The following is a 22198-nucleotide window of genomic DNA, read 5'->3' as shown; positions in this document are numbered from 1 at the left end:
CTACAGGGATACTTTTACTTTGATCTGTCAGGTCCAGCTGAATTGATTAATTGATGTGACATGTGTTTAGAATGTGTGATATCCCAATCTGCCCAGCTTCAACATCACTTTCTTCTTGATATCCTTGAAACAGAATTTTTGGTCTGGTCCATAAAATATGCAGTTTTTTGCCAAACTAAACAAATGGAGCTTTGCCCTCCTATTCAATATTATTCATACGATATACTTCTTCCTTTTACTCTTTAACCTGTCTGTGTTTTTCTTCTGAACAAAGGTTTTCTGTCTGATTTTACCACTGCACATTTTGATTGACTGAACCGCATAATACTTTTAGGAAAGGGGTGAATTGAACTATGCACTTAAATCTCTGAATAATTTATAACGTGTATCAAACAAAATCACTTTATTTTATCTAAGAAAAACATTGGGTGGTTGATAAGAGGAAACATTCAGTTAAAAGTGCTAAGGCCAAGATTAGTACAGAGATTTTTGTAATATATTATAATATTACTATAAAGAAAAAAATATGTTTAGTCATTGTAAACTTTGATTTTATTTTGCCTTAAATATATCATCTGTAGAAACGTTTAACATAGTTTATAGATATTATTTTATTCAAGAACTTGAAATTTCTTCTACTCAATGAAAATATTTTGAAACTGTGGTTAATTTTTAACATTAGTAGTACAAAGTTTTATTTCTTGTTGTAATTAAAAGTTTGATTAACATGTTAATTACTCAATACTCGCTTTTTCAAAAACATTTTTGTCCACATGCTTACCTGATTTCATGACCCATAGTACACAAAATAATTTAATGCCAACATATTTTTTTAATGTGTGTCATATTGACATGAACTAAACTATGATATTTAAAAGTCCAATGGAGCGTGTATTAAAAATCTAATGATACTATTTCATACTGTTTTTATGTTTTATTCACACAGAGAATATCTTTGGAAAACTTAAAGATTTAATTTATGTTAAACAATATTATAAATCATGTCCACCAACCCTCTGATATGGAATGTGATTTTTTATATCTCCAGTTCAGTGTTCAGGGGCTCAGCAGTGTGTGTTTACAATATGGCAGATATCCTAACTGTATTTAACGGCCCATTTGCGCACAAAGAAGGCCCAAACCATCAATGGGTTGCATACCAAGGCAGAATTCCTTACCCGAGACCTGGTACAGTAAGTAATGAGCCATTCTTATAAGGGTTTCCAGAACCTGTGCATAACACATGACTGTGTATAAAAGGGTTGATCAACAGCTTTTTACACTTAAGAATATAATTGACTACAAAAGAGAAGACAGCATTCTGACCATCTAGCCTGTTGTCAGCTCCACATCCCTTTGAGTAAACAAGTGCCTGCTATTCTTGATTTTAACCAATGCATCAATGACCAATGCACTTGACACATAGCAATTAACCCATAATAGCAAATGTAAAGGATTTTATGTTTTTTGGCCAAAAGGGCTGATAATCTAGACCTAGCAGGAGCTGTAAATATGGATTTACCCATCTGTTAGGGCAAACAAATGGAATTGGCAGTGATCACTGATTACTTAAACCTGCTGAAGGAACCAATAGAACATCTGAGTGTGAAAGGCAATAAAGTTAGATATCAAAGGCCCCATGCAATGACCTTATTGTTTTGATCATTCTTGTGAAAGCAAAGGATTTTTTTTTTTAACTTTAAATTTGGTTTGCATTACTCACATTTCTTGGCAGAAACTGAAAGAAAAAGAACTCATTCCATAAAATAAATAGGAACACAAAAGTGAGGAATATAGTATATTCAGAAAATAACATTCAGCGGCTTGCTTTTATGTTTTATACAGTATGCAGACACATTGACATCCTCTTGGATGTCTCCCTGTTTCTAATAAAACTGCATTATTAAAATCCTAATTCCAGATAAACTGCATGTTTGTACAAGATACATTTTAAAACCTTAAAACTTTAAAACCTTATTTGTCTCCTGAAATCTTGAAAGGACTTTTGTGAATAGCACCCTGTTATAGCTGATCTGAGAGATATTATATCATAGTTGTAGAATTGTACCTGTATATACAGTAGGAATGTAACAAAAGATTATCAAGCATGAATTGATAGCTGTTGATATTCTGCTTGCTTGATTTTCCTTACATTAGCCACTAAAAGAGCTCTAACACTTAGTTAAAATAGCTCTAACGCTGTGGTTAATAAAATAACAGGGATCATTAAAACAATTTGACCCTTCAATCAGTGCATTTACTTTCTAGTCTTAACTATTATTTTTAGATTTTGTATTTTATTTACAGTAGCATTGGTATTGGTTTTGACTCAAAGAATATATAATATTAAGAATATATATGTGTTAGATGTATAATACAATGAAACATTACGTTTCAACAATCCTACATTTAACAATTACAAAATCAATTGCATAACTTTAATAATTATTATTAATATATTTTAATAAGTGTAAATGAATTTCTGAATTTTCATAAATCCTTAAGTTATATTTTTTTCAGTTAAATCCACTTATGTAACATTAGCAAGTTGACTTTTGGTTGCCTTCTAGCTTCAAGCCTAGTGAAATCAACCTTAATACTTTGAACAGATTCATTAACGTTAAGACATTCATTTACTGTTAACAGTGCCCTGGAGGAGCCTTCACACCAAATATATTGACGACCAAGGATTTCCCAGATGACGTAGTTACATTCATTAGGAATCACCCTGTCATGTACAATCCCATCTACCCAATAAACAAGGAACCACTTGTTGTGAGAAGTCAAGCAGACTATAAATATACAGCAGTAGCAGTCGACCAAGTAATTGCTGCAGATGGAAGATATCATGTGTTGTTTCTTGGAACAGGTAGAAATGATGTTACTAGTGCATGTTTCTCTGTGGCTGCATGTTCAAATGAGTAGTACTGAATCTAAAAAGAAATGTTTGTGGTACATTTAAAATGCATTTCTTACATATATTCTTCTTATAATATTACATTTAAATTTAAAGTTTCGGCTTTTTAAAGATTTTAAGAAAGGATTTTTACACATACATTTTAAGATACACATCATTTTAGGTATAATGCATTCTGTGCTGTCTATCCACACCCAGTATACCCTTTAGAGAGTCTGGCTTAAAGTAAATAGGATGTTAATTCACATCTGGTGATGATTACCATGCTTGCATATTTACTGCATTGTTGAAATAATGCCAGTAATGTCTGGCTCTATGTGACTGCTTCATGACTTCTCTTGGCAATTTCCAGTAGCTTTTCCAAAACGTTTCATAAACAGAAAACATTCCAACAGTCTGTGCTCTTTTTCAAAGCCTGGATGTTCTTTCAGAAACACATGATAATGAAATGGAGAAAAAAATGCCTTTGAATTATTGAAGCCAGTGCAGTACAACATTGTTTATAATGAAAATAAATAAAGTAGGAAAAAGCTAATAAGTTTATTCAGCTTAAATGTACTTTTTACAATTCTTTTCCCATTTTTCCTAAGTGAAGACAATGCTTTGTCAAATGTGTACATGAAGGAAAGTATTTGTTCATTGCATTTATTTTGACATTTTAGGATTTTATTTAATGGAAATTTACCTCCTGGTACCTTTGATTAACAGCATGATTATATTTCAGATAAAGGAACAGTCCAGAAAGTGATTGTCCTTCCAACTAACAGAACACAAGAGAAGGAGCTTATCTTAGAAGAGCTGGAAGTCTTCAAGGTTTGGATTGCTCGTCTCACTTCACAGTGGTACTGTACAGATTAAAGCATTTACAAGGGAAGCATTGGCAGAAATACAAAGAAAGAACAAATGAATGTACTGTATCAAAATGTTCGGGTTACCTGGGAGCCAGCCAACTGAGGAGCACAATCATGGCAAAACCTTTTAAGCCATGTGGAAAACATCTTGAGGTTTTTGTGGAATGTGTGATACAGGTTTTAAATCCATACAACCTTTTTTATAACTACACTAAGTTTTGCTCTCTGTAACCTAAAGAAAGGTAATTCAGCAGTTTTAAGTCCTATCTACAACCTTTTGTAGTCTGAATGTTGAACATTCTTAATAGTTCTAACCTCTAAAAATGTATAATCAACACATACTAATATTCAAAACACATAGAGTATTAGCAATTCTGCCTCTATAAATGATTGAATAATTGAACAATAGACAACTGTACTTTGTTGTTACATTTCAGTGGGAAACTACTTGATTCGTTTACACGCATGGTATGATGAAAGACTCAGTATAAATAACAAAGACATCTAAGACATTGCATATCATTAATTGAGCATAAGAAATTAACTAAACATGTTCTTTTTATTGCACCTTCTAAATGACACAAGTACTGTATGTTCAATTTCACTAGTTTATTACTGTAAATGATTAAGATGTGACTTACTCATTGCATTTTTTAGATATCCAAAGTAAATACAGCAGCAGTCCTTTAATTTTACAATCAGATTTAAAAATTGGATAGTGATGACATTTTTGGCAGCCTGTCATAAATGTTATATAATTGGAAACTGTTTTAACATAGAAATCCTATGAATCATGAAAACAATACCTTACTTTTTTGCTAACTTTCCTGTTTTTCAGAATCGTGCTCCTGTCACAACTGTGAGAATCTCTTCCAAAAAGGTAAAAAGGAAAAATAGTTTTTTACAGCCTTGAAGTGAATATTGATCCGTGTCTGATAGGATTAAGCTTAGATGTGCCTTGGAAATTGTATATTTTAATTCTATTGTCGCAGTACTGTATGTGTATATTGACTTAACAAATTATCCTTACTATAAATATAATCTTCTTTTTTTCACACCCAGTCATATGTATCTAATGAGAAGTCACTACTGATACTTTGAGTGAGATTTCCATTCTAATTAGCCATTCCATCAAAATATTTGTTTAGTTAAATGTCCTAAGGCATAATGTAAATAAATCAGCTGCTGATACTCATCAGTTTGACGCAGTCTTCCAAGCACAATACGTCACTCTTGGGATTTTGAATGTAATGTTTCCCTCCCATACTGTATTTCCTTGGAGATGAGCTGTAAGAACATAAGAGTCATTTGGAGGACACAAAACTGCAGGCAAAGAATCAAAAGACATATACTAATATGTCTCGACCAGTTAGGCCACTTGCACAGTGCACTGGTTGAACTCTATACTCCTGTTGTGCTTAGTATAAACCTAGTCTGTTTCTTCAGTCCCTTATGCAATTGCAGCCCCTTGATTCTGCAGGAAACCTGCAGTAAGATAGATCCCGCTACTCTAATCAGTGATCAGTAGGAAATACTCTTTTTAACCACACTGTAACTCTGTAAACTCCTGACAGTTTTTGTATGTTGCTATCAACTGAAAACAAACACTCTAACTAGAGGTAAAAATGTCCTCGTGGATAACAAAATGTGGGAGGGTGGATGTAAGGACACTCCAAGTCACCCAGTTGTGACAATTGATATCCTTTTATAATTAATTCTAAAAGCTTGGAGGCATAGAAAATACTTCTATCACAGCCTCAACGTTAACTAGTGTGTCGCCAACACCAAAGCTACAAAGTGACCAATTGTTGAATTACCCTATATAACAACAGGAACTCAGGTCTGTTAAGTCAATGCATATTCTAGAGGGAATAAAATTAAATGTTATATAATATAACAGGAGACAATGAAACAGGGACGGGAATATTTAATCCTGAAACCATTATACTTGCTGAAGAATGAGGCTGCCCAGACCCTCCCCATCCCGGTTTTGTGAGTATTGAGCCAGGGAGCTGCTGCAAAAGTGTAGATGGAAGATGGTACTGTGGATTGGAAGTTTGACCAGAAAGGGAAACCTGAGAGATCGTATTGAGGGCACAGGGCTGCTGTGTTTGAGGCATTGAGGCTGAAAGGGCAAGCGTAACTCTGGTCCTCAATGGGCAAAATGAAGGTAAGGTCTCAGGAGCACCAAATGCGAGACATGTCTGCATGCGACAGAGTGAGATGCAGAATGTTTGGTATGAAAGAAAATTGATACAGGAAGTCCCTAGTGTGAGACACAGGTTGCGGAAGTGTGAGATTAGGATCTAACCTTCCTCCCAAATTTTTATTATAATTTTGTTATAATTATAATAGTGATGTTCACTCTTGATCCTGGTCCTGAGCTAACATGTCTTCAGGTTTTCATTCCAATCTGGACTCCAAATTCTTAATTGGTTTTATTAGCCCTGCTTCCAGGTCTATTCTCATTGGGGCTTATAAATTACCTAATAAATCTTCTGGACTTTGGCCCTCCAGGACAAGGAGTGAATATCAAAGTTATTGTTGTGTATTAGTAACAGACAATAAAAAAGAAACATGAGCCTTATAAAGTTGGAGAAGAATGAGTATTTAATTTATTGAACATAAGGTAACAGGAGTGTGACACCATGTCCAGCCAGCTTTATTTCAGGCTGTTGCAATCCTACCCCACTAACCAAACCTTTGAGAGAGTTTATAATGTGGTTGAAATCATATTACTATACTTTGCAAACAATGAAAGAATTAAAGAAAATGTATGTATAATACCAACACCCATAATGTGACTGGAGAGAATCAAATACCTTTTCAGTAACATTAGATTTTACCCTTAACTGTTCAAATAAGCTAATGATATCAATACATGGGGGGAAATGAACTATTAACAGACAAGCAAACATTTGATAAAAACAAAAGCAATAAATTGATAGAATGAACTATCCATGATAAGAGATTATTAAACATATTTATTATATTTTTGGAAAGTGGACAGAATCTTACTGTAAGTCATCATTTATGAGTAAATTGAAAAACTGGTTGTTAAGAATTGTATTCATTGCAGTCTTCAGACGTGTGATTTCAGCACACAGTTTTTCTGTTCCATTGAAAGAAATAGTTAGATCCATAAAATGATAGAATCCATTATCCATAATGAGGAAACAGGACAAATACAGTACAAGACATGACAATTGTTTGACCAGCTAGTATAAATCTCTTTGCAAACTCTTTTATCATGTAGGTCTACATACGAAACTTCCACGGAATATGACATTTAGTAGAAATAAAGATTGTACTACAAATACTTTAAGACAAGAACATTTTTCCATTACTGTGGCATAATACCCTCCTGATGTAAGTAGAAAGGGTAAATTAATATAATGCTAAAGACCAGTGGAAAATTACATTAGTGTGATGCTACTTATGTCTGGATTTTTAAAAACTATTATCTTTTCCCAAAGGGAGTAGCATAGATACGTATTTCAGCATAATATTGTCCTGAGAAAGTTGAAAGGAAAAAGGAAACTTCATTTAACATTATTTTTAATAATGATCTTTTCAGAATTTTGAAGGAGGCTCTTTGAATAACAGTATGAATACAGTATAAATGGAGCAAAACCATTATAAATGATCTTTTTTTCTTTGAATAAGCCAGTATTCTTGTATGGTGAGTTAAATTCTAAGTGTGGTAGCTGAATATACGGGCCTATGTCAAAGTTGTTTTTTTTATTTTTATTTTTGTGAAATGCTAGTCCGCTCATAAAAAAATAAATTAGCAGATCATCTAATATTTTTTGTTTCTTGAAATGCAGTCTCATGAAAAATACATACTGTATATCCTCCAGATGTATTGACCTATATACTGTATACTGCAGAAGTATTTGCAAACAGGGAACTCTGATATTACATTTAATCCTTTTAGCTGATGACACCTCTAGCCAGCTACATTTTACACTGTTTGGCCAAGCGTGTAATAGGATGTACTTTGGGGATTTAATAATCACATTTTGATGGATATCTGGCAGCAGATCACGGTTAATTCCTGAAATAGTTTGAGATTTGTTCCTTTATCTATGTTGTCCTGAAACACATTGGAATGTATTGAGAATGTAATGCGGTTTATTTTTTCCTATATTTTTACAAAAATATAATTGATATAATGAATTAGTCTGAGTGGAGAGTTGTGTCAGTAAGTGGTTTGCAAAGAAACAAGTACATGAACAAATATGCACTGAAACGTATACAGAAGTTTAAAGAGAAAAAACAGCATCTCAGTTGCTGAGCCTTTGTCAGGTGTAAAGGAGAGAAAGAAGAGGTCTGAGGATATGAAGCAAAGAAAAACAAAAGACACAGTGTGTAAGAATGGGCACAGCAGGCACGAAACAGTGTTCAGAGGAATGGAAAATTGGAGGATGAATTCCAGAAGAAATGTGATAAACTGAAATTAGTAAAAAAGGGAGAGATGTCCGAAAAAATAGTCTGTCACTGAGAGCTGGTGGAAAGTGTTATTCTAGTTTTAGACCAAACACTGTAGGAAGAAAGGGAAAAACAATTAAGGAGTCTTGCTTTGTAACCAGTGTTACAAATGGTGGAAATGGAAATTGTTTTTCTTTTTTAGGCACTGGCAACCATTGTATAGTATAAACTGTATAAATGATCAATAAATGCTGGAAAATACTAAGAAATGTAATCATCTACTACATTGTGGTAGGAGGCATATTAGACTAAATCTTTAGTAAGGTAATTACAATAAATCCAGTGCCACAAATGTGAATGTAGTTCTAGATTGACCTTTTAAGTACCTATAAAACCAAAGTTGATTGAAGTTTTTAAACTTGTATTTGTTGAACAACTGGAAAACACCTCCTGAAAGATAGTAGGAAGTGATGTCTGTTAGTAAGCGGAAGTAAGCAAGAAAAATGGGAAAGCAAATATGCCAGTAACAATACAATATGTACAGTGTGTATATATTATATATTGAGAATTCATAGAACTGAGTATCGAAGCCAATTTGATGCATATGTATGTACTGATTTGCATCTTCCATGATATCAACATGCATATAATAAAAATACATACAGTATGGAGCATCTGAAGAAACTTCTAACTGAAACAGATTTAACTAAACTTAACGTCATCAAAATAATCTTAGTTTTGTAGTTGGTGCAATGACATTTTATTTAATTTACTGTACATGATATAGGGAAATTAACATTTGATTAACATTTTTCATCAACAAGGTTTCTTAATAGAGGTCTAATGCACAGTAACAGTAAGAGTGTGTGAGGGGCTCATAGCAGGAGTGGCCACCACTGAAATACAATACAAACTGTACATCTGTGCCAAATGCACTACAACCTTTACACTAGGATATAGATGCTGTCTTGTGGGATTTTGTTCCAATCCTCTTGACATATGTCTGTTGACTGTTTTCTGAGTCTTCAGTACTACAGTATATGTATTCCCAGTTTATCCCTCAGATGAACAATAGGGTACAGTATATACTGTATCACAGCAAAGCTGCCCCATTCTCATCAGACTAGAAAGCTGTTCTTATACTAGCAGCATGAGGACATGTGCTACCCTGCTAGAATGTTGTAACATCGCTATGAGCCCACAGGAAGTGCATTAAGTGAAGCTGGTCATCAATCACTATATAGTTGTTTTGTAGTAGACACTCCTCACCAGAGTATCACACTTGAAGCTCTCCATCTATTAGTGTATTGTACAAAACAGTTAGCATATTGTTCTGTCTCTGCCACACATTGACATCCATCAGGGTGGTCTTCTGCACTCTGGGTTCCTAATCCTCGTCCTGGGGATTCACACACCTGCTAGGCTTTGTTAACCAAGCAAGTTGTTGTGTAAAACAAGGATTCATTTAACAAAAACCCCAACTGCAGTGGAATGCAACAGGTGTGTGGGTCCGCAGGACTAGGATGGGACACACCCTGGTAAACAGAAAACCTTTATTAATTCCTATAGAAAGTTTGGTTACTCAGCCAGCTGCTCGCACAATTTCACCAGTTGAAGAACATGAGAACTTTGTAAGGCCTACAATGATGACTGTTGTACAGCCCCTCACAGAACTGTGTTGTCTATGACATAGTAGAACCGGAACTGTGAAATAAAAACCCTAAGATGGAGGATTACCGTTTGTCTCCCAGATCTTTGCCTTTCATTTACAGACTGTGTTGGGCTGCCATGTCTTGCCATGTTGGAAAGGTCTGGTTATGTACACTCTACATAGCAAGTGACAGCCTCCAGCATACCAAAGGCATTAAAAACAATGTTCGCTTTACAACTGTGTTATATTGCCTCCATTCTGTTTTTCTTTCGTGATTTTTAACAGACTTGACATTCAATGGGTTAAATCGGCTCAACACCTGTGCCTAATCAAACTCTGTTACTAATGAGGTGTTTCAGTGCTTATGCAACAGTCAAAAGTCACTCAAGTGTAATATGAAGGATCAATTCATCATAATCATGTCCAAAACAATAAATCAATACCCAAAATCCATCCATATACTTTTTTTTTAAAGAAATATACATGCATAAATACAGGGATATGTTTATTCTAATGCTCTCTCCATTTGAGAAAGAATCTTAACATTCTTTAACATGTTCTTTAATTTAAAATGAGCTGTACTGTATAATTCAATTCAGAGGAAGACTCAGTATCAGCATAAGTCATGACACGGTCTGCATAATGATTCTTTTTCCTTCTGTGTGTTACAGCAACAACTGTATGTGAGCTCAGATTATGGTGTGACCCAGATGTCTCTGCACCGTTGCGATGCTTATGGCTCTGCCTGTGCTGACTGCTGCTTGGCCAGAGACCCTTACTGTGCCTGGGATGGAAAGTCCTGCTCCAGGTTCTATCCTATGGGAAAAAGGTAGAGCAGGGCCTTTGAGAGCGAAAAATTACATGCTGAAGAACTAAGAGAAAAGCCAGGTTTTCAAATTGACATTTTATATAGACATTTCTTAATAAGACAATGATGATAATGATGATTAATGTTCTTTGTTGAAGAATGTGCTGTCATATGCAGTCTGGAAGAAAGGCAGTACCAGAGGATTACAAATGATTTTAAGAAAGTCATACGAATAAGAATAATGTTCACATTCAGAAGAAATATAATTCTAATAGCATACCATTTTAATTCATTCGTGTACCACCTGTTATTACAGCCTTAAGCATTTAGATTGAGTGTAGAAATAAAGGTACTACCTTATTCTAAATATATATTTTTTTCTTTTCTTATTTTTTCTTTTTTTGTAGTTTTTGGCTCCTTGTTGCTCCTAACTGGGGAATAACACCATAAAATGTTAAATGCAGAGCTGAAATTGTCCAAGATAAAGTGCTCTTTCATTTTCTTATTTTCACAGTCTGCTTTTCATTTAGACGAGAAACTTGAAATAACAATGAAATAAAATGTCTTTGGAAAATTCAACATTTCCTTACATAGAGGTGTTTGCAATATCAAAAATAATAGAAATATTAAACTGAGGAGCTTTGGTTTCTGCATAAAATAACTCATATAAAAATAAATATATTCCTTCTGAAATTTAATACAACCACAGTATCAGTATTTTCCACAAGTCTAACTGATGTCCGCAATGAAGAAAATCAAAAAACAAAAGTATCTTTCTTAAAAAATATACAGTGTTAGTAAATTAAATTATTACATTGATTCAATAAATGTATTATTGTGTTGGTGCAGGAGAAGCCGAAGACAGGATATAATACATGGGAATCCCTTGACACAGTGTCGAGGATTTAATCTTAAAGGTAAGTCAGGAAAACTGAAATTTTGATAAAACAACTGATTTCCATATTTCTTTATGAAATCACCAGTTCCTTCCAAAGATGGAATGTAGTCATCACCAAAGGTGAAGTTCCATGTTACTGACCTTTGCTAAGAAAATCAGTCCAATGCTGTCAGGGATGTCGGGAAGGACAAACCGTAGAATGGCAGGAAAGCGAAAAGACCCTATGCGTAGCGGCGAGACGGGGGTTAGCCCAGGCTCAGCTGTTCAGGAAATGCCGTATAGAAACCTATGCCCTCAGGTAGTGGACGTGGGGCGACCTGGTGCTAGGCGGGTTTCAGGACATCCGAACGCCAATGCTGAGCGCAGGCAGAATGAAAGACCCGGAAATATATAGCCCCAGAGAGAGAGAAACACCGGAAGGACAGCAAAGAACTGGAAATGAGAGACAGGACAGAGAAGGAGCGCCCTGACAATTTTGACAATCATGAACAACAAGGTCCTTTCTGTGTTTTAGTTCTACTTCCATTTTTTTCTTCTGAAACTTTGTGGGCTTCATTGGACTTCTAGGGCTCTTGACTGTAATTTCCATGAAGTGTTCTTTTCCTACTTAACCTGATGGCAATGATTAAGACCATAACTTCTTCCTAACCTATCAGGGGGCTTGACCTGGAAGCACTGCATAGTACCTCTTCTGCATGGCTTGTAGTTTACACCGCATAGACAGGAAGCTGTGTGCAGTGAAGTAGGTTTTGGACAATGGAGCATATCACCCATATGCTTCTGTGGGTTCTCAAGGTCGCCTCAGTGGGAGCATGGCTCCCCACAGGCAGATTACATACACACTGCAGACCAGAAAGAATCACAGTAAGTCTTCATCTGCAAGGTCTCCAACCACACCATCTGCAAGGAGTATGACCTCAGACAAATCCATGCAACATCATAGTTTCAAATGATCTCTGGAAGAGGATGGTTTTCATCACCCTCGCTCCAGAAATACACACGTTTGCTTTCACTGTGTCAAAGACATGCTTTGTCATCTCACTCATATGTTGTCCAGCTAGAGTAGGATGTAAGTTTTAAGAGCTGGTCTGACTGAACTCCTTAACAGAGAGTACTTTATTCTTTTGAACAGCCTATGGTTCTCTGGTCTGATCCCCTTGTCCATGTTGGCAATAAGCTTGAATTAAAAGCAGAAAATCTTTCTTCCTAGAAAAGCTGCTGTAAGCTTCTACATTCAGTCATCACTTTCATTTACTCACACCTGACCTGCCATGTCCTAGATCCCAATTCAGCTTTTTTGCCCAAGACCAGCCCTTCATCTCATTTGACCATTTCGGCTACTAGCCATAACCGGGGCTTCCAATGAGGACCCATCACAACAATTATTCTACCTGGTCCAAGCACTGTGTATTTATATGCAGCACACTACACTTATTGTGCTGCTTTTTTGTCACCCTTAGAGATTGGGCTCCTGGGTTTGCCCTCTTCAAGCATAGACTACCTCTCTGAACTACAGATACAATTTTCCTGGACTATGTAGCACTGGCCTTCTGCCTCTAAGACCAGAACTATTCCACTAGGGATCAGACTGCATTATGGTCCTCTATGACTAGATGATATCTGCATTGTGGCAATGATGTAATTTACAATCCAGTTGTGGTGCATGCTGTGTAACCATCTGTTAGCACCTGGAATGTGTGGGACCTTTTTAACCCTTGCCTCCTGATGACCTGGCCCTCAGCCAAATATTACTGACAGCTTGAGTACACCTATCCCCATTGGTGAGGACTGCATTCTATTCTTGAAAGGGAAAATTCAAGTTTGTCTTCATAACCCTGGTTCCTTAAAAAGGAATGATTTTATCATTATTTTTGAGTCATTCTTAGCTGGCCTTCTGTTCCTGCTACAAATAGTATAGATTGTAGCACTTTGCTCCAGCTTCTAGGAGAAGGACAGGCCAGAGTAAAATTGGCAGGACTGTCTCAGCAAAGGTCTATGAATGTGGGACTTGGTAATGACTGCATTCATTTTCAGGGAACCAGACTTGTGAATATACAGTAAACAAGCTTTAAGTTCCAGTTTTTCATTCCAGTCTGTATTCATCACTTGTTCTTCATCTGGACAGGTGTATCACAATATTTGTCAGGGGAGAATTGAAGGTGCTTATTTTTCAAGACACAGATTATCCTTATCACTATACCACCTTGATTATGAAAAAAAAATACTGCAGAGAGTTAGCATTTGGAGTCAAACTTCAGACTAACAATATCTTGTAGTCATCCAATAGGAGAAGCTGTTATATAGTGAGCCAAAATCAAATACATGACTTTATGAAATCTTTGTGCTATATTGAAGATATGCAGGACTTCCATGTTTTTGTACATAAATTACATTTCCCCACACTGCAGTACATTCAAGATCTCAAATAAAATTAAAAATAAAGCAGTGATACTGCACAATCAGGGAAACCCAGAGGACCATTTACTCAGCAGCAGCCATCAGCTGAAGTAGAAATTATTGTTGGAGTATTGTTCTACCATTTCCTTTGTGTAGAAAATTGTCCCTTCATTTGTTTGAATACTGAATATTCCTTCTGATCAAAATCTCATCAGGATATCCCATCTACCACCTGACTTCCACTTCCACTTATAAGAAAGTCAGTTTAGCCTGGTCCTGTATTCTGCATTTAATCACAGAATATCCAGTTATACTCAAACACAACTCACACATACAGTTTGTTTCCCATAATCAAAATAAAAATGATATGCTACTATAAAGTAAGGAATGATTCAATATAGTACTGTATTTTCACAGCATTCTTAGGCATGGACAATAGCGAACCCAAAATCCTGTTTCTCTCTTAGAGATGTTAGGGTTAGAGAAATTTGTGAATTTGACGACATTAAAGGTTCAAAGAACATTATCTTCTCCTTAGCCTACAGAAATGCAGCAGAGATGGTGCAATATGGAGTGAGAAACAATACAACCTTTTTGGAGTGTTCTTCAAAGTCACCACAGGCATCTGTGAAATGGTTAATACAAAGAGAAAATGACAGAAGGAAAGAGGTGGGTGTATATGAGTCTTAACATTAGTCATGATACAAATTTAGTTTTTTTTCTTGTTCAATATTCATTCCTAATCACTTTTTCCAGCTTCAACCATGGTAATAAAAGAAACAGGCATTTTTTAGGCACTGCATTTAATAGACAATTCATGGATTGCCAGAGATATACTATCAAGTACAGTTTGTAATAGCAAGTATGCTGCATTGCCAGGCAACAGAAATATTTTTATAAAGAGATCTATTATAATGTAAGGATATAAATACAGTATAAATATGTAGTGGAAAACACTGGGCTCTAAAAATTATTAAAAAGATGTAAAGGTATTTATTGACATATAATTTGCATCTGTTAGATAACGTGAGAGGAAACAATAAAAAGAAACAATAAATAGAATGTTAGGATGTATAAATGTAGAATTCAAAGAAAGAGATAACATTAAAATTATACATTGTATTAGAAGCACCTCAAAATACTGTGTACAATTCTTGTTACAGAGAAAACTTTAAACTGATGCATTTCAAAATCATCAAAGGCAATGTTAGGTTAGTTAACCCTATCCCTGTTGAAATCAGCAGTGAAACATAAATCACAAGTAGAATGTGTGTGAACATGCTTTTAAAACTGACGGCAGTAGAAACTTTTTAACCCAAAGGGCTGTGGCAGTCTGAAATAAGCTACCAAGCCATGTTGTCTAAGCTGATACCTTGGCCTAATTAAAGAAGCAGCTGATTTAAATGTTCAGAACAATAATCTACTAGCAAACAAACAAGCTAGATAGTCCAAACAACCTCCCTTCATTTGCATTATTTCAGCTTTGTTCAACATGAATATAGCAATTTAATTAAAACAGTATTTCAACAAAGAGACTTGCATATTTGAAGCTGATATTTCCCTGCAAAAACTATTTTGGACAATGTAGTGTATGTAGTTTTCACATTATTATTAAGTTGATATTTTTTTATCAAAAGCCACTTACATTGATACCTATTTCTAGAGCAGTTTATTTTATTGAGTTTATTTTATCTGATTGAAGTACCTTGCTCAAGAGTACCTTACCGAACAGACTTTCTGGGATCTGAACCCACAACCTCTCTTTGCATTTAATAGAGGTTTCCAAAAGTTCACTACAGAAATGCAAGATACTGTATTTTTTACTTATGCCAACAGTCATGTAGCTCTGATAGCTCTGATATACTTTACCACTCACAAAATGTAATCTAAGGCATTTAAGAACTAGTTTGTATGGTAGTTTCTTTTTAAAGTTCATAAGAGCTACTAGAGAAATCAACCTCAAACTTTTTTTGTGTTCACTTTTACGTTTACAAACAAATTGATTAAAACAAAAATCCATATCTTGTGCCTGTTGCTTGCCAAGATAGGCATCCCCTTGAAGCTGCATTGGATAAAGTGGTTAGAAAATGGATGGATAACATTGATTGATTTAAATTAAATGCTTTAAATTACAGTATATATCCTAACATTTTATTTGCCTTTTTTATTTCTTTCCCACATTGTCTCTAGAAGATGTACAGTAAGTGATGTGTAAACATAAAGACTTATGTCTTTTTCATGAGTAACCTCCTCAAGCCCAGGGTTTCCATTTTGTACTTATAGTTTATGTTTTTGCTACCAGCATTTAAAACCTTACATGTGTCTACATTCTATAACATTTATTCATATAACTTTTGCCACTTGTTTGCCATGTTTGAGCTTTATCTAAATCTTCTCAAATTCCATTTGCTGCTTCTACACTGTTTGCCAATTTGGTATCATCTGTGCACCTGACTAACTATGCCAGAATCTAGACCATTAATTTAATTTATTCAATCAATCTACACTTATTTGTTATAAATAATTATGTTTTATCCAGAACACATGAGGGTCATATTTGCTACTCCTCTGTAGTTAGTATTTTGTAAACCCTCCTCTGGAATTGATTGTACTAACAAGACACCTCCTATTGTGTGTTATGAATTTCTGGCACTTCCAAGGGGAGATTTTTTACCATAATTTCCGGCGGAATTAGTCTTCAGCCTCCAGGCACTTTGGTTTCCATTTGTGAACTACCTTTTAGATCTCAAACCACAAATATTTGATTGGAGAGAGATATGGAGGTTGAGATAGCCAGTTAAGAACATTTATGTTGTGTGCAGTTCAATGCTTCTTTGTTGATTTGGATGTATGCTTTGGATCATTGTCATACTGGAATGTCCATTTTCAGTCAGGCTTGAGCTCCCTGGCAGAAGGAATCAGACATTTGGCCAAAGCAATTCCCTATCTTAATGAGCGATCCAAGACATCTAGATACAAAATATAACAGACCTCCCACCTAAATGCACTGGTTATGAGTGTTTTCTCAACATGATCTTCACCCTTTTCACACCACACACAACTGAAAATGTTCAATAAGCTCCAATGTCACAAACCGCACGCAGGCACGCAGACACCGTCGCATTCCCACGAGCCCCCATTCACTCACTAATTAACTTCACTCACCTTGTCTATTTAAACTCCCACTCTGCAGCTTGTCCTCGCTCGCTTTTGAGGTTTCCTCAGCCAGAGGTACACATCCAGTTTGCGACTTAGTCCGACGTTTTGTTTCTATTGTGACCCTCTGGTTTTCTGATCCTTTGCTCCTGATCTCCGACCTCGGTCTAGCCTGACGATTTGGATTATGTTTGCCTTAGGAATTCAGTTTGTTTCTCTCTCTCTGACTCTGCACAGGGTCTATTTCCCTACCTATTCCCTCGGCATACTTGACATCCAATTAGACATCATATTTAATGTCATTCAAATGTAGCTTGCCACACACAAGATGCTTCATTTTGTAGTTCTGGCTCAAAACAGACTTTTTTCTTAGAACCTGGCCATGAAAGCTACATTCTTGGAGGTGATGTCAAATGGTTTTCAACATTTTGTACCCTGAAGATGCTAGATTGTGTTTCAGATTTACAACAGCTGCCTTAAATGTATGGTTACCTCCCAAAGTACGTGACTCACAGTGTGTGGTGGCAAGATACAGTTGTGTCCTCTTTGTGGAAGAGTCACCTTTACAGCAGTAATAATGGAAACTACGGTACTAAGTGACAGGTCAACTTTTTTGTGGATTATCTTCTACCCACTCCCTGACTTGTGGAGATCAATGATCATTTACCTGCAGTCTTCAGAGCTCTCTGATACATGCTGCTAATGATTGACTTCCTTGTGTTACCTTGTGTTCCTTGTGTATCCCAGGGAAACAGAAAACATTCAGGTGTCTGTATAGTTCCAGATGCTTACACTGCAGTTCCTAAGAGCAGAATGTTACTGTAGAATTGTTTTTGTTGGATTTTACATAAAGGAATGCTTAGAGGTATAAACCCTCATGTTTTCTGGAATTCAATTAATTATTCATGAAAAATATAACTTTTCACTGAGCAATGCTGTTATTAGAGTATAATACTTTAAAAATATTTTTATTTTTAAGCAAGACATATTAGCCAATCCATAATGCATTCTGTTTTGTTTCTGTGTTTTTCCTATTTAATCTGGATATGAAAAAGTTTATACCTACAAAGTTGAAAGACATATTGTAAAGGCTTATTCCTTGTTGAAAGAAAAAGAAAAGAGAAAACATTTAGGCTGTGAAGCCTTCTTCAAATGACTTCTACTCAAACGTTTTTAGTATTTCCTTTATGTATATTGTAAATTACTGGACTCACAGTTTTATTTTCATGATAAATTGATTTTTAGTTTATCAGGGTTATAATACATTTAGAGAGTACTGTATATGATTGGTAATTCACATATTTTCTATGCTAAAACTTTAATCCAAATTCTACAATGGCTTTGCTTCACTTAATTTGTCAATTTTGGGAAAAGACATCCTGTCTGTAACAACCAACCAGAGTTTTATTTAAATAAGGTATATAATTCAGAACTTCCAAGTGCTCCTAATATTTAAGAAACATGGATTGGTGGTGTCCTATGAGGCTAACTGAATTGTGGCTAATCAGAACGAGTGTCACAGCTTTCATGTCGACAGATCATGTTGAAGATTGTTATTTGAAAATAGTAATTTCTGCCTAAATTATGTCAAAAGGGAACAAAACTTTTTGTTTTTTATTGTTTATTAATATGGGATGGAGATTATTAATTTAGAAATGTGGAGCAAATATGGAGAAAAAAAATCTATTGCTTATAATTTTTTATATTTTCTCTTTCTAGGTCAGGCTAAATGACAGAATTTTATCAACGGAGCATGGATTGCTGCTTAGGGCTTTACAAGATACAGACCAAGGTCTTTACTACTGCCTAGCTACTGAAAATAACTTCAAACAAACTGTGGCCAAAATAAAGCTGAAAGTGTTGAGCACAGAGCTGGTGTCATCTCTTACTGATAAAAAATCCCTCTGGTCTTGGGCAAGTTCTTTGAATGGCTTACAATCCCATTCTAAAGGCTTCATTGAGATGTTTAGTCATACTGAAATGCAAACCATCAACCGGTACTGCAAGGAGAACAGGCACAGGGAGAGACTCGGGAGCCTGAGAGGAGACCTGGGCAAACTGAAGCCTCTTCTGGACCATAGGAAAAGCAGAAACAGAAGAAATAATTTGCCTGGATTATAGACTGGGCCTGGGGTATCATTATGATCATGATCAAAGGCCATAAAGTAGCCAGTGGAGTTGTTAACAAAAGGAAATGAGGCAACAAAATACTTTTCTAGTCTCATCTGGATAAGGATGAGATAACATGTGAGACTGTGAGAAAAGAGACCAAGTGTGCACATTTCATTGCACACTGTTATAGAATCAGTGCTTTATATCTATAGGCTGCACACCAAGGCTTAAGGGATACTGAACAAATATAGAATTGTACGTGTTGCAGATGTGCAAATAAAACAACTCCAATTCAGGTAATGTTTAAATGTCTACTGGAAAGTTAGTGTCTAGGGCATCCTGCAGAGTTAAACTATCACTTCTAATCCCCCAAAAATGCAGACTTTGACTGTAGCGTAACATAAAAAAGTTGTTTGGAATTACTCTGTGGATAGTCTTTTTATGAGACCACAAAGAAGAGACTTTCAGGATCAAAGCAAATGACAAAACAATAAGGGTTTTATTTATATATGTATAAATACATTGGTTAGAAAGTTTCATGTTTGGTGTAGTTATTAGTAGGCACTTTATAATACCTTATTGGCATGCTTTATGAAAATAGATGCTTTAGTATTTTATAATACCTTGTATCACAATTATAGATGCATTCTTTAATTGTTATTTGTTAAAGATTCTAAAATGTGTTACTATTAATGAGCATGCTATTTCCATTTTATAGCTAAGTAACATTTATAGCACTGTAAGTCAAACTGAATGTACCATTGAATCTGCAGGGCATTCCTTTTAACAAACTGTTTCCTTTTTGAAGAATATTATTTCTTTAAATATTTCGTGAATCAAAGCCTTTCACATCAAAATTTTAGAACTTGCTTCCAAAAAAGACAAACATTGAAAATTGTATTTAAAATAATGATGTAACAGGTGGCAGCACTTATACCATGTGCTTTTATGTGCCAACAGCCTATATATGTGCAGACAGATTGTTCTTCAGAACAAAGCAACATGTTAAAAATAAACCAACACATGTCCTTAATACCCAGCTGCCAAGCAGGTGTATTAGAATTTGGTTTCTATTAGAACAAACTTAATGGAAGACTGCTTACTTTTGTCATTCTTTTGTATTGAAATTGCTGTTTCTGAACTATGAACATTTTAATTTTAAAACTCAATGCTAAGTTTTTAGTGTTTTAGGTCAGCTTCCCACCTTTGTGTTTATTAGCATATTTGAAGATATGAAAATGTGAAGAAGGATTGCTCCACCACTGAAAATATTCATATACAGTAAAAAAGAAGCAAATTTTACTTTTACATCTCTTCTTCTGAACTGAATATGATCAAGCACATTTGCAAACAGCTATAAAACATCAATCTTTTATATATAGGTTTTTATATTCAAGTGTTTTTCTGTTCTATATATTTTTGGGTAAATGTACCTTATGGTATTATAGATAATGTCAATTTTGTTGTTTATTTGATTATTTTTATTGTATTCCATATTTTACATTGCCATAATGTACTACACTATTATATTCAGTACAAGATGCACATTTTCAGTTTGCATAGTTAAAAAAAGTCAGTATTTCAAAAATGTAATCAAAATGCCCATGGTTTATTTGTTGTTTTAAAATGAATGACGATATGTATAAAAGGTCTTGAAATGCTGCTTACCTGTATATGCATATATGTTTTTTTCAATTTTGTGTTAAATCTCAGAGGCCCTATCATTATTACTGAAGTACAAGAAAATATGATGATAGTTGTACAGAATACAAATAGTTTTATTTTCTAATTTGAATCTGTATTTGCTTTTTTATCAGGACTAGTTTATATGTTATTTTCAGAATGTTCTATTTAAAGTCTTCCCATTGTAAACGTTTTGATCATAGTGTATATAATTTGAATACAGTATTTTCAATCAATCCATACTCAGATCCGCACATAACAGAGAAACATTTTTTGAATGTTTTAAAAAAAAAACCTTACCTTTTTTTGCTGAATAGTCTGTAAGATTGGTGCCTCTGCATCACATAATGTGTAATATAATATTTAACCCAGATTTCCATCATGATGAAACTGCCTTTACAGTGAATATGTTTGTGTTATTTTTTGTAATTGTTATAAGTATTAATAAATTCTACAAAGATTGTCATAATTTAAAGTTGTAAAAATGAGTGGGCTGATAAAATAAAATATTATATTATTATTATATACTCTTACAAATGTTGGTCAATTTATTGGAAATGTTGCTATTCACTGCTAATGGTGAAGAGAATGTTCCAGTTTCAGTTGAAAATCTGTTACAGTTTAGTATTATTGACATAAGTATTGTGAAGAATGGGCTTTTGTCCTTTGGAAAAAACAGACAAAAATGTTGTATAACGTAGCGAACCACTCCCCCCCCCCCCCCAGTGGATTGATCCAGTGACCCTTACCCTTTCCTCCTAGGCTCACCCCTAAGCGGATGCACCTGTTTCTCTCTCCCTGGCCTTAGCTACCTTCCCCAGTGATAAAGTAATAAAGCAATCTCGAGGAGCTTGAAGCTGTCTCTGCCAGCTTTTTATTTCCCACTTCGCCTACACAAAACCAGTTTTGCCACAATAATTTATGGTCTGCTTGGGAAAGGTTTAAGTAGAGGTGGAAGAGCATTGTTATCCCTGCTTTCTAACACATCCGGCTGTTCATCAATTAATGGACATAAGAATAAGAAATGACACAAACAAAGGGAGGACATTCAGCCTAGTGTGATTGGTGTCTGTCTGAGTTCTCCAACCTCCTGGCCCCACACAAACATGACCCAAAGCCACATGACTCCAATTCATCTTCTTCTCAAATCTAACTGTCGTCACTAACATTTACTCTAAGTCATGATATCCACTGCCTGTGACAAGGCAAAAAATAAAAATATAAATATTCTGCAAGGGAAGTTAACTAACACTGACAGTACAAGCCAGACAGGCATATACAAACCAGACACTCA

The 22198-nt window shown here is 35.1% G+C and overlaps 1 protein-coding gene across 2 annotated transcripts in view; it reads left to right on the top strand.

Moving 5' to 3' along the window:
• sema3c (sema domain, immunoglobulin domain (Ig), short basic domain, secreted, (semaphorin) 3C) overlaps positions 1 to 21441 on the top strand; it is a 74130-nt gene extending 52689 nt beyond the window's left edge. For both annotated transcript variants that reach the window (XM_088645010.1, XM_088645011.1), the window contains 8 exons: positions 1049 to 1193; positions 2647 to 2869; positions 3642 to 3730; positions 4607 to 4648; positions 10522 to 10679; positions 11508 to 11575; positions 14492 to 14622; positions 18829 to 21441. In XM_088645010.1, the coding sequence (XP_088501136.1) occupies positions 1049 to 1193; positions 2647 to 2869; positions 3642 to 3730; positions 4607 to 4648; positions 10522 to 10679; positions 11508 to 11575; positions 14492 to 14622; positions 18829 to 19230 (1258 nt within the window). In that variant the 3' untranslated portion in view covers positions 19231 to 21441. The remainder of the gene's footprint in view (positions 1 to 1048; positions 1194 to 2646; positions 2870 to 3641; positions 3731 to 4606; positions 4649 to 10521; positions 10680 to 11507; positions 11576 to 14491; positions 14623 to 18828) is intronic.
• The last annotated feature ends 757 nt before the right edge of the window (positions 21442 to 22198 follow it).

The sequence above is a fragment of the Lepisosteus platostomus genome, chromosome 9 (assembly GCF_059453375.1).
Source record: "Lepisosteus platostomus isolate fLepPlt1 chromosome 9, fLepPlt1.hap1, whole genome shotgun sequence".
NCBI lineage: Eukaryota > Metazoa > Chordata > Actinopteri > Semionotiformes > Lepisosteidae > Lepisosteus > Lepisosteus platostomus.
Note: the sequence above shows the minus strand (reverse complement) of the source record. Positions and strands in the feature narration are given on the sequence as shown.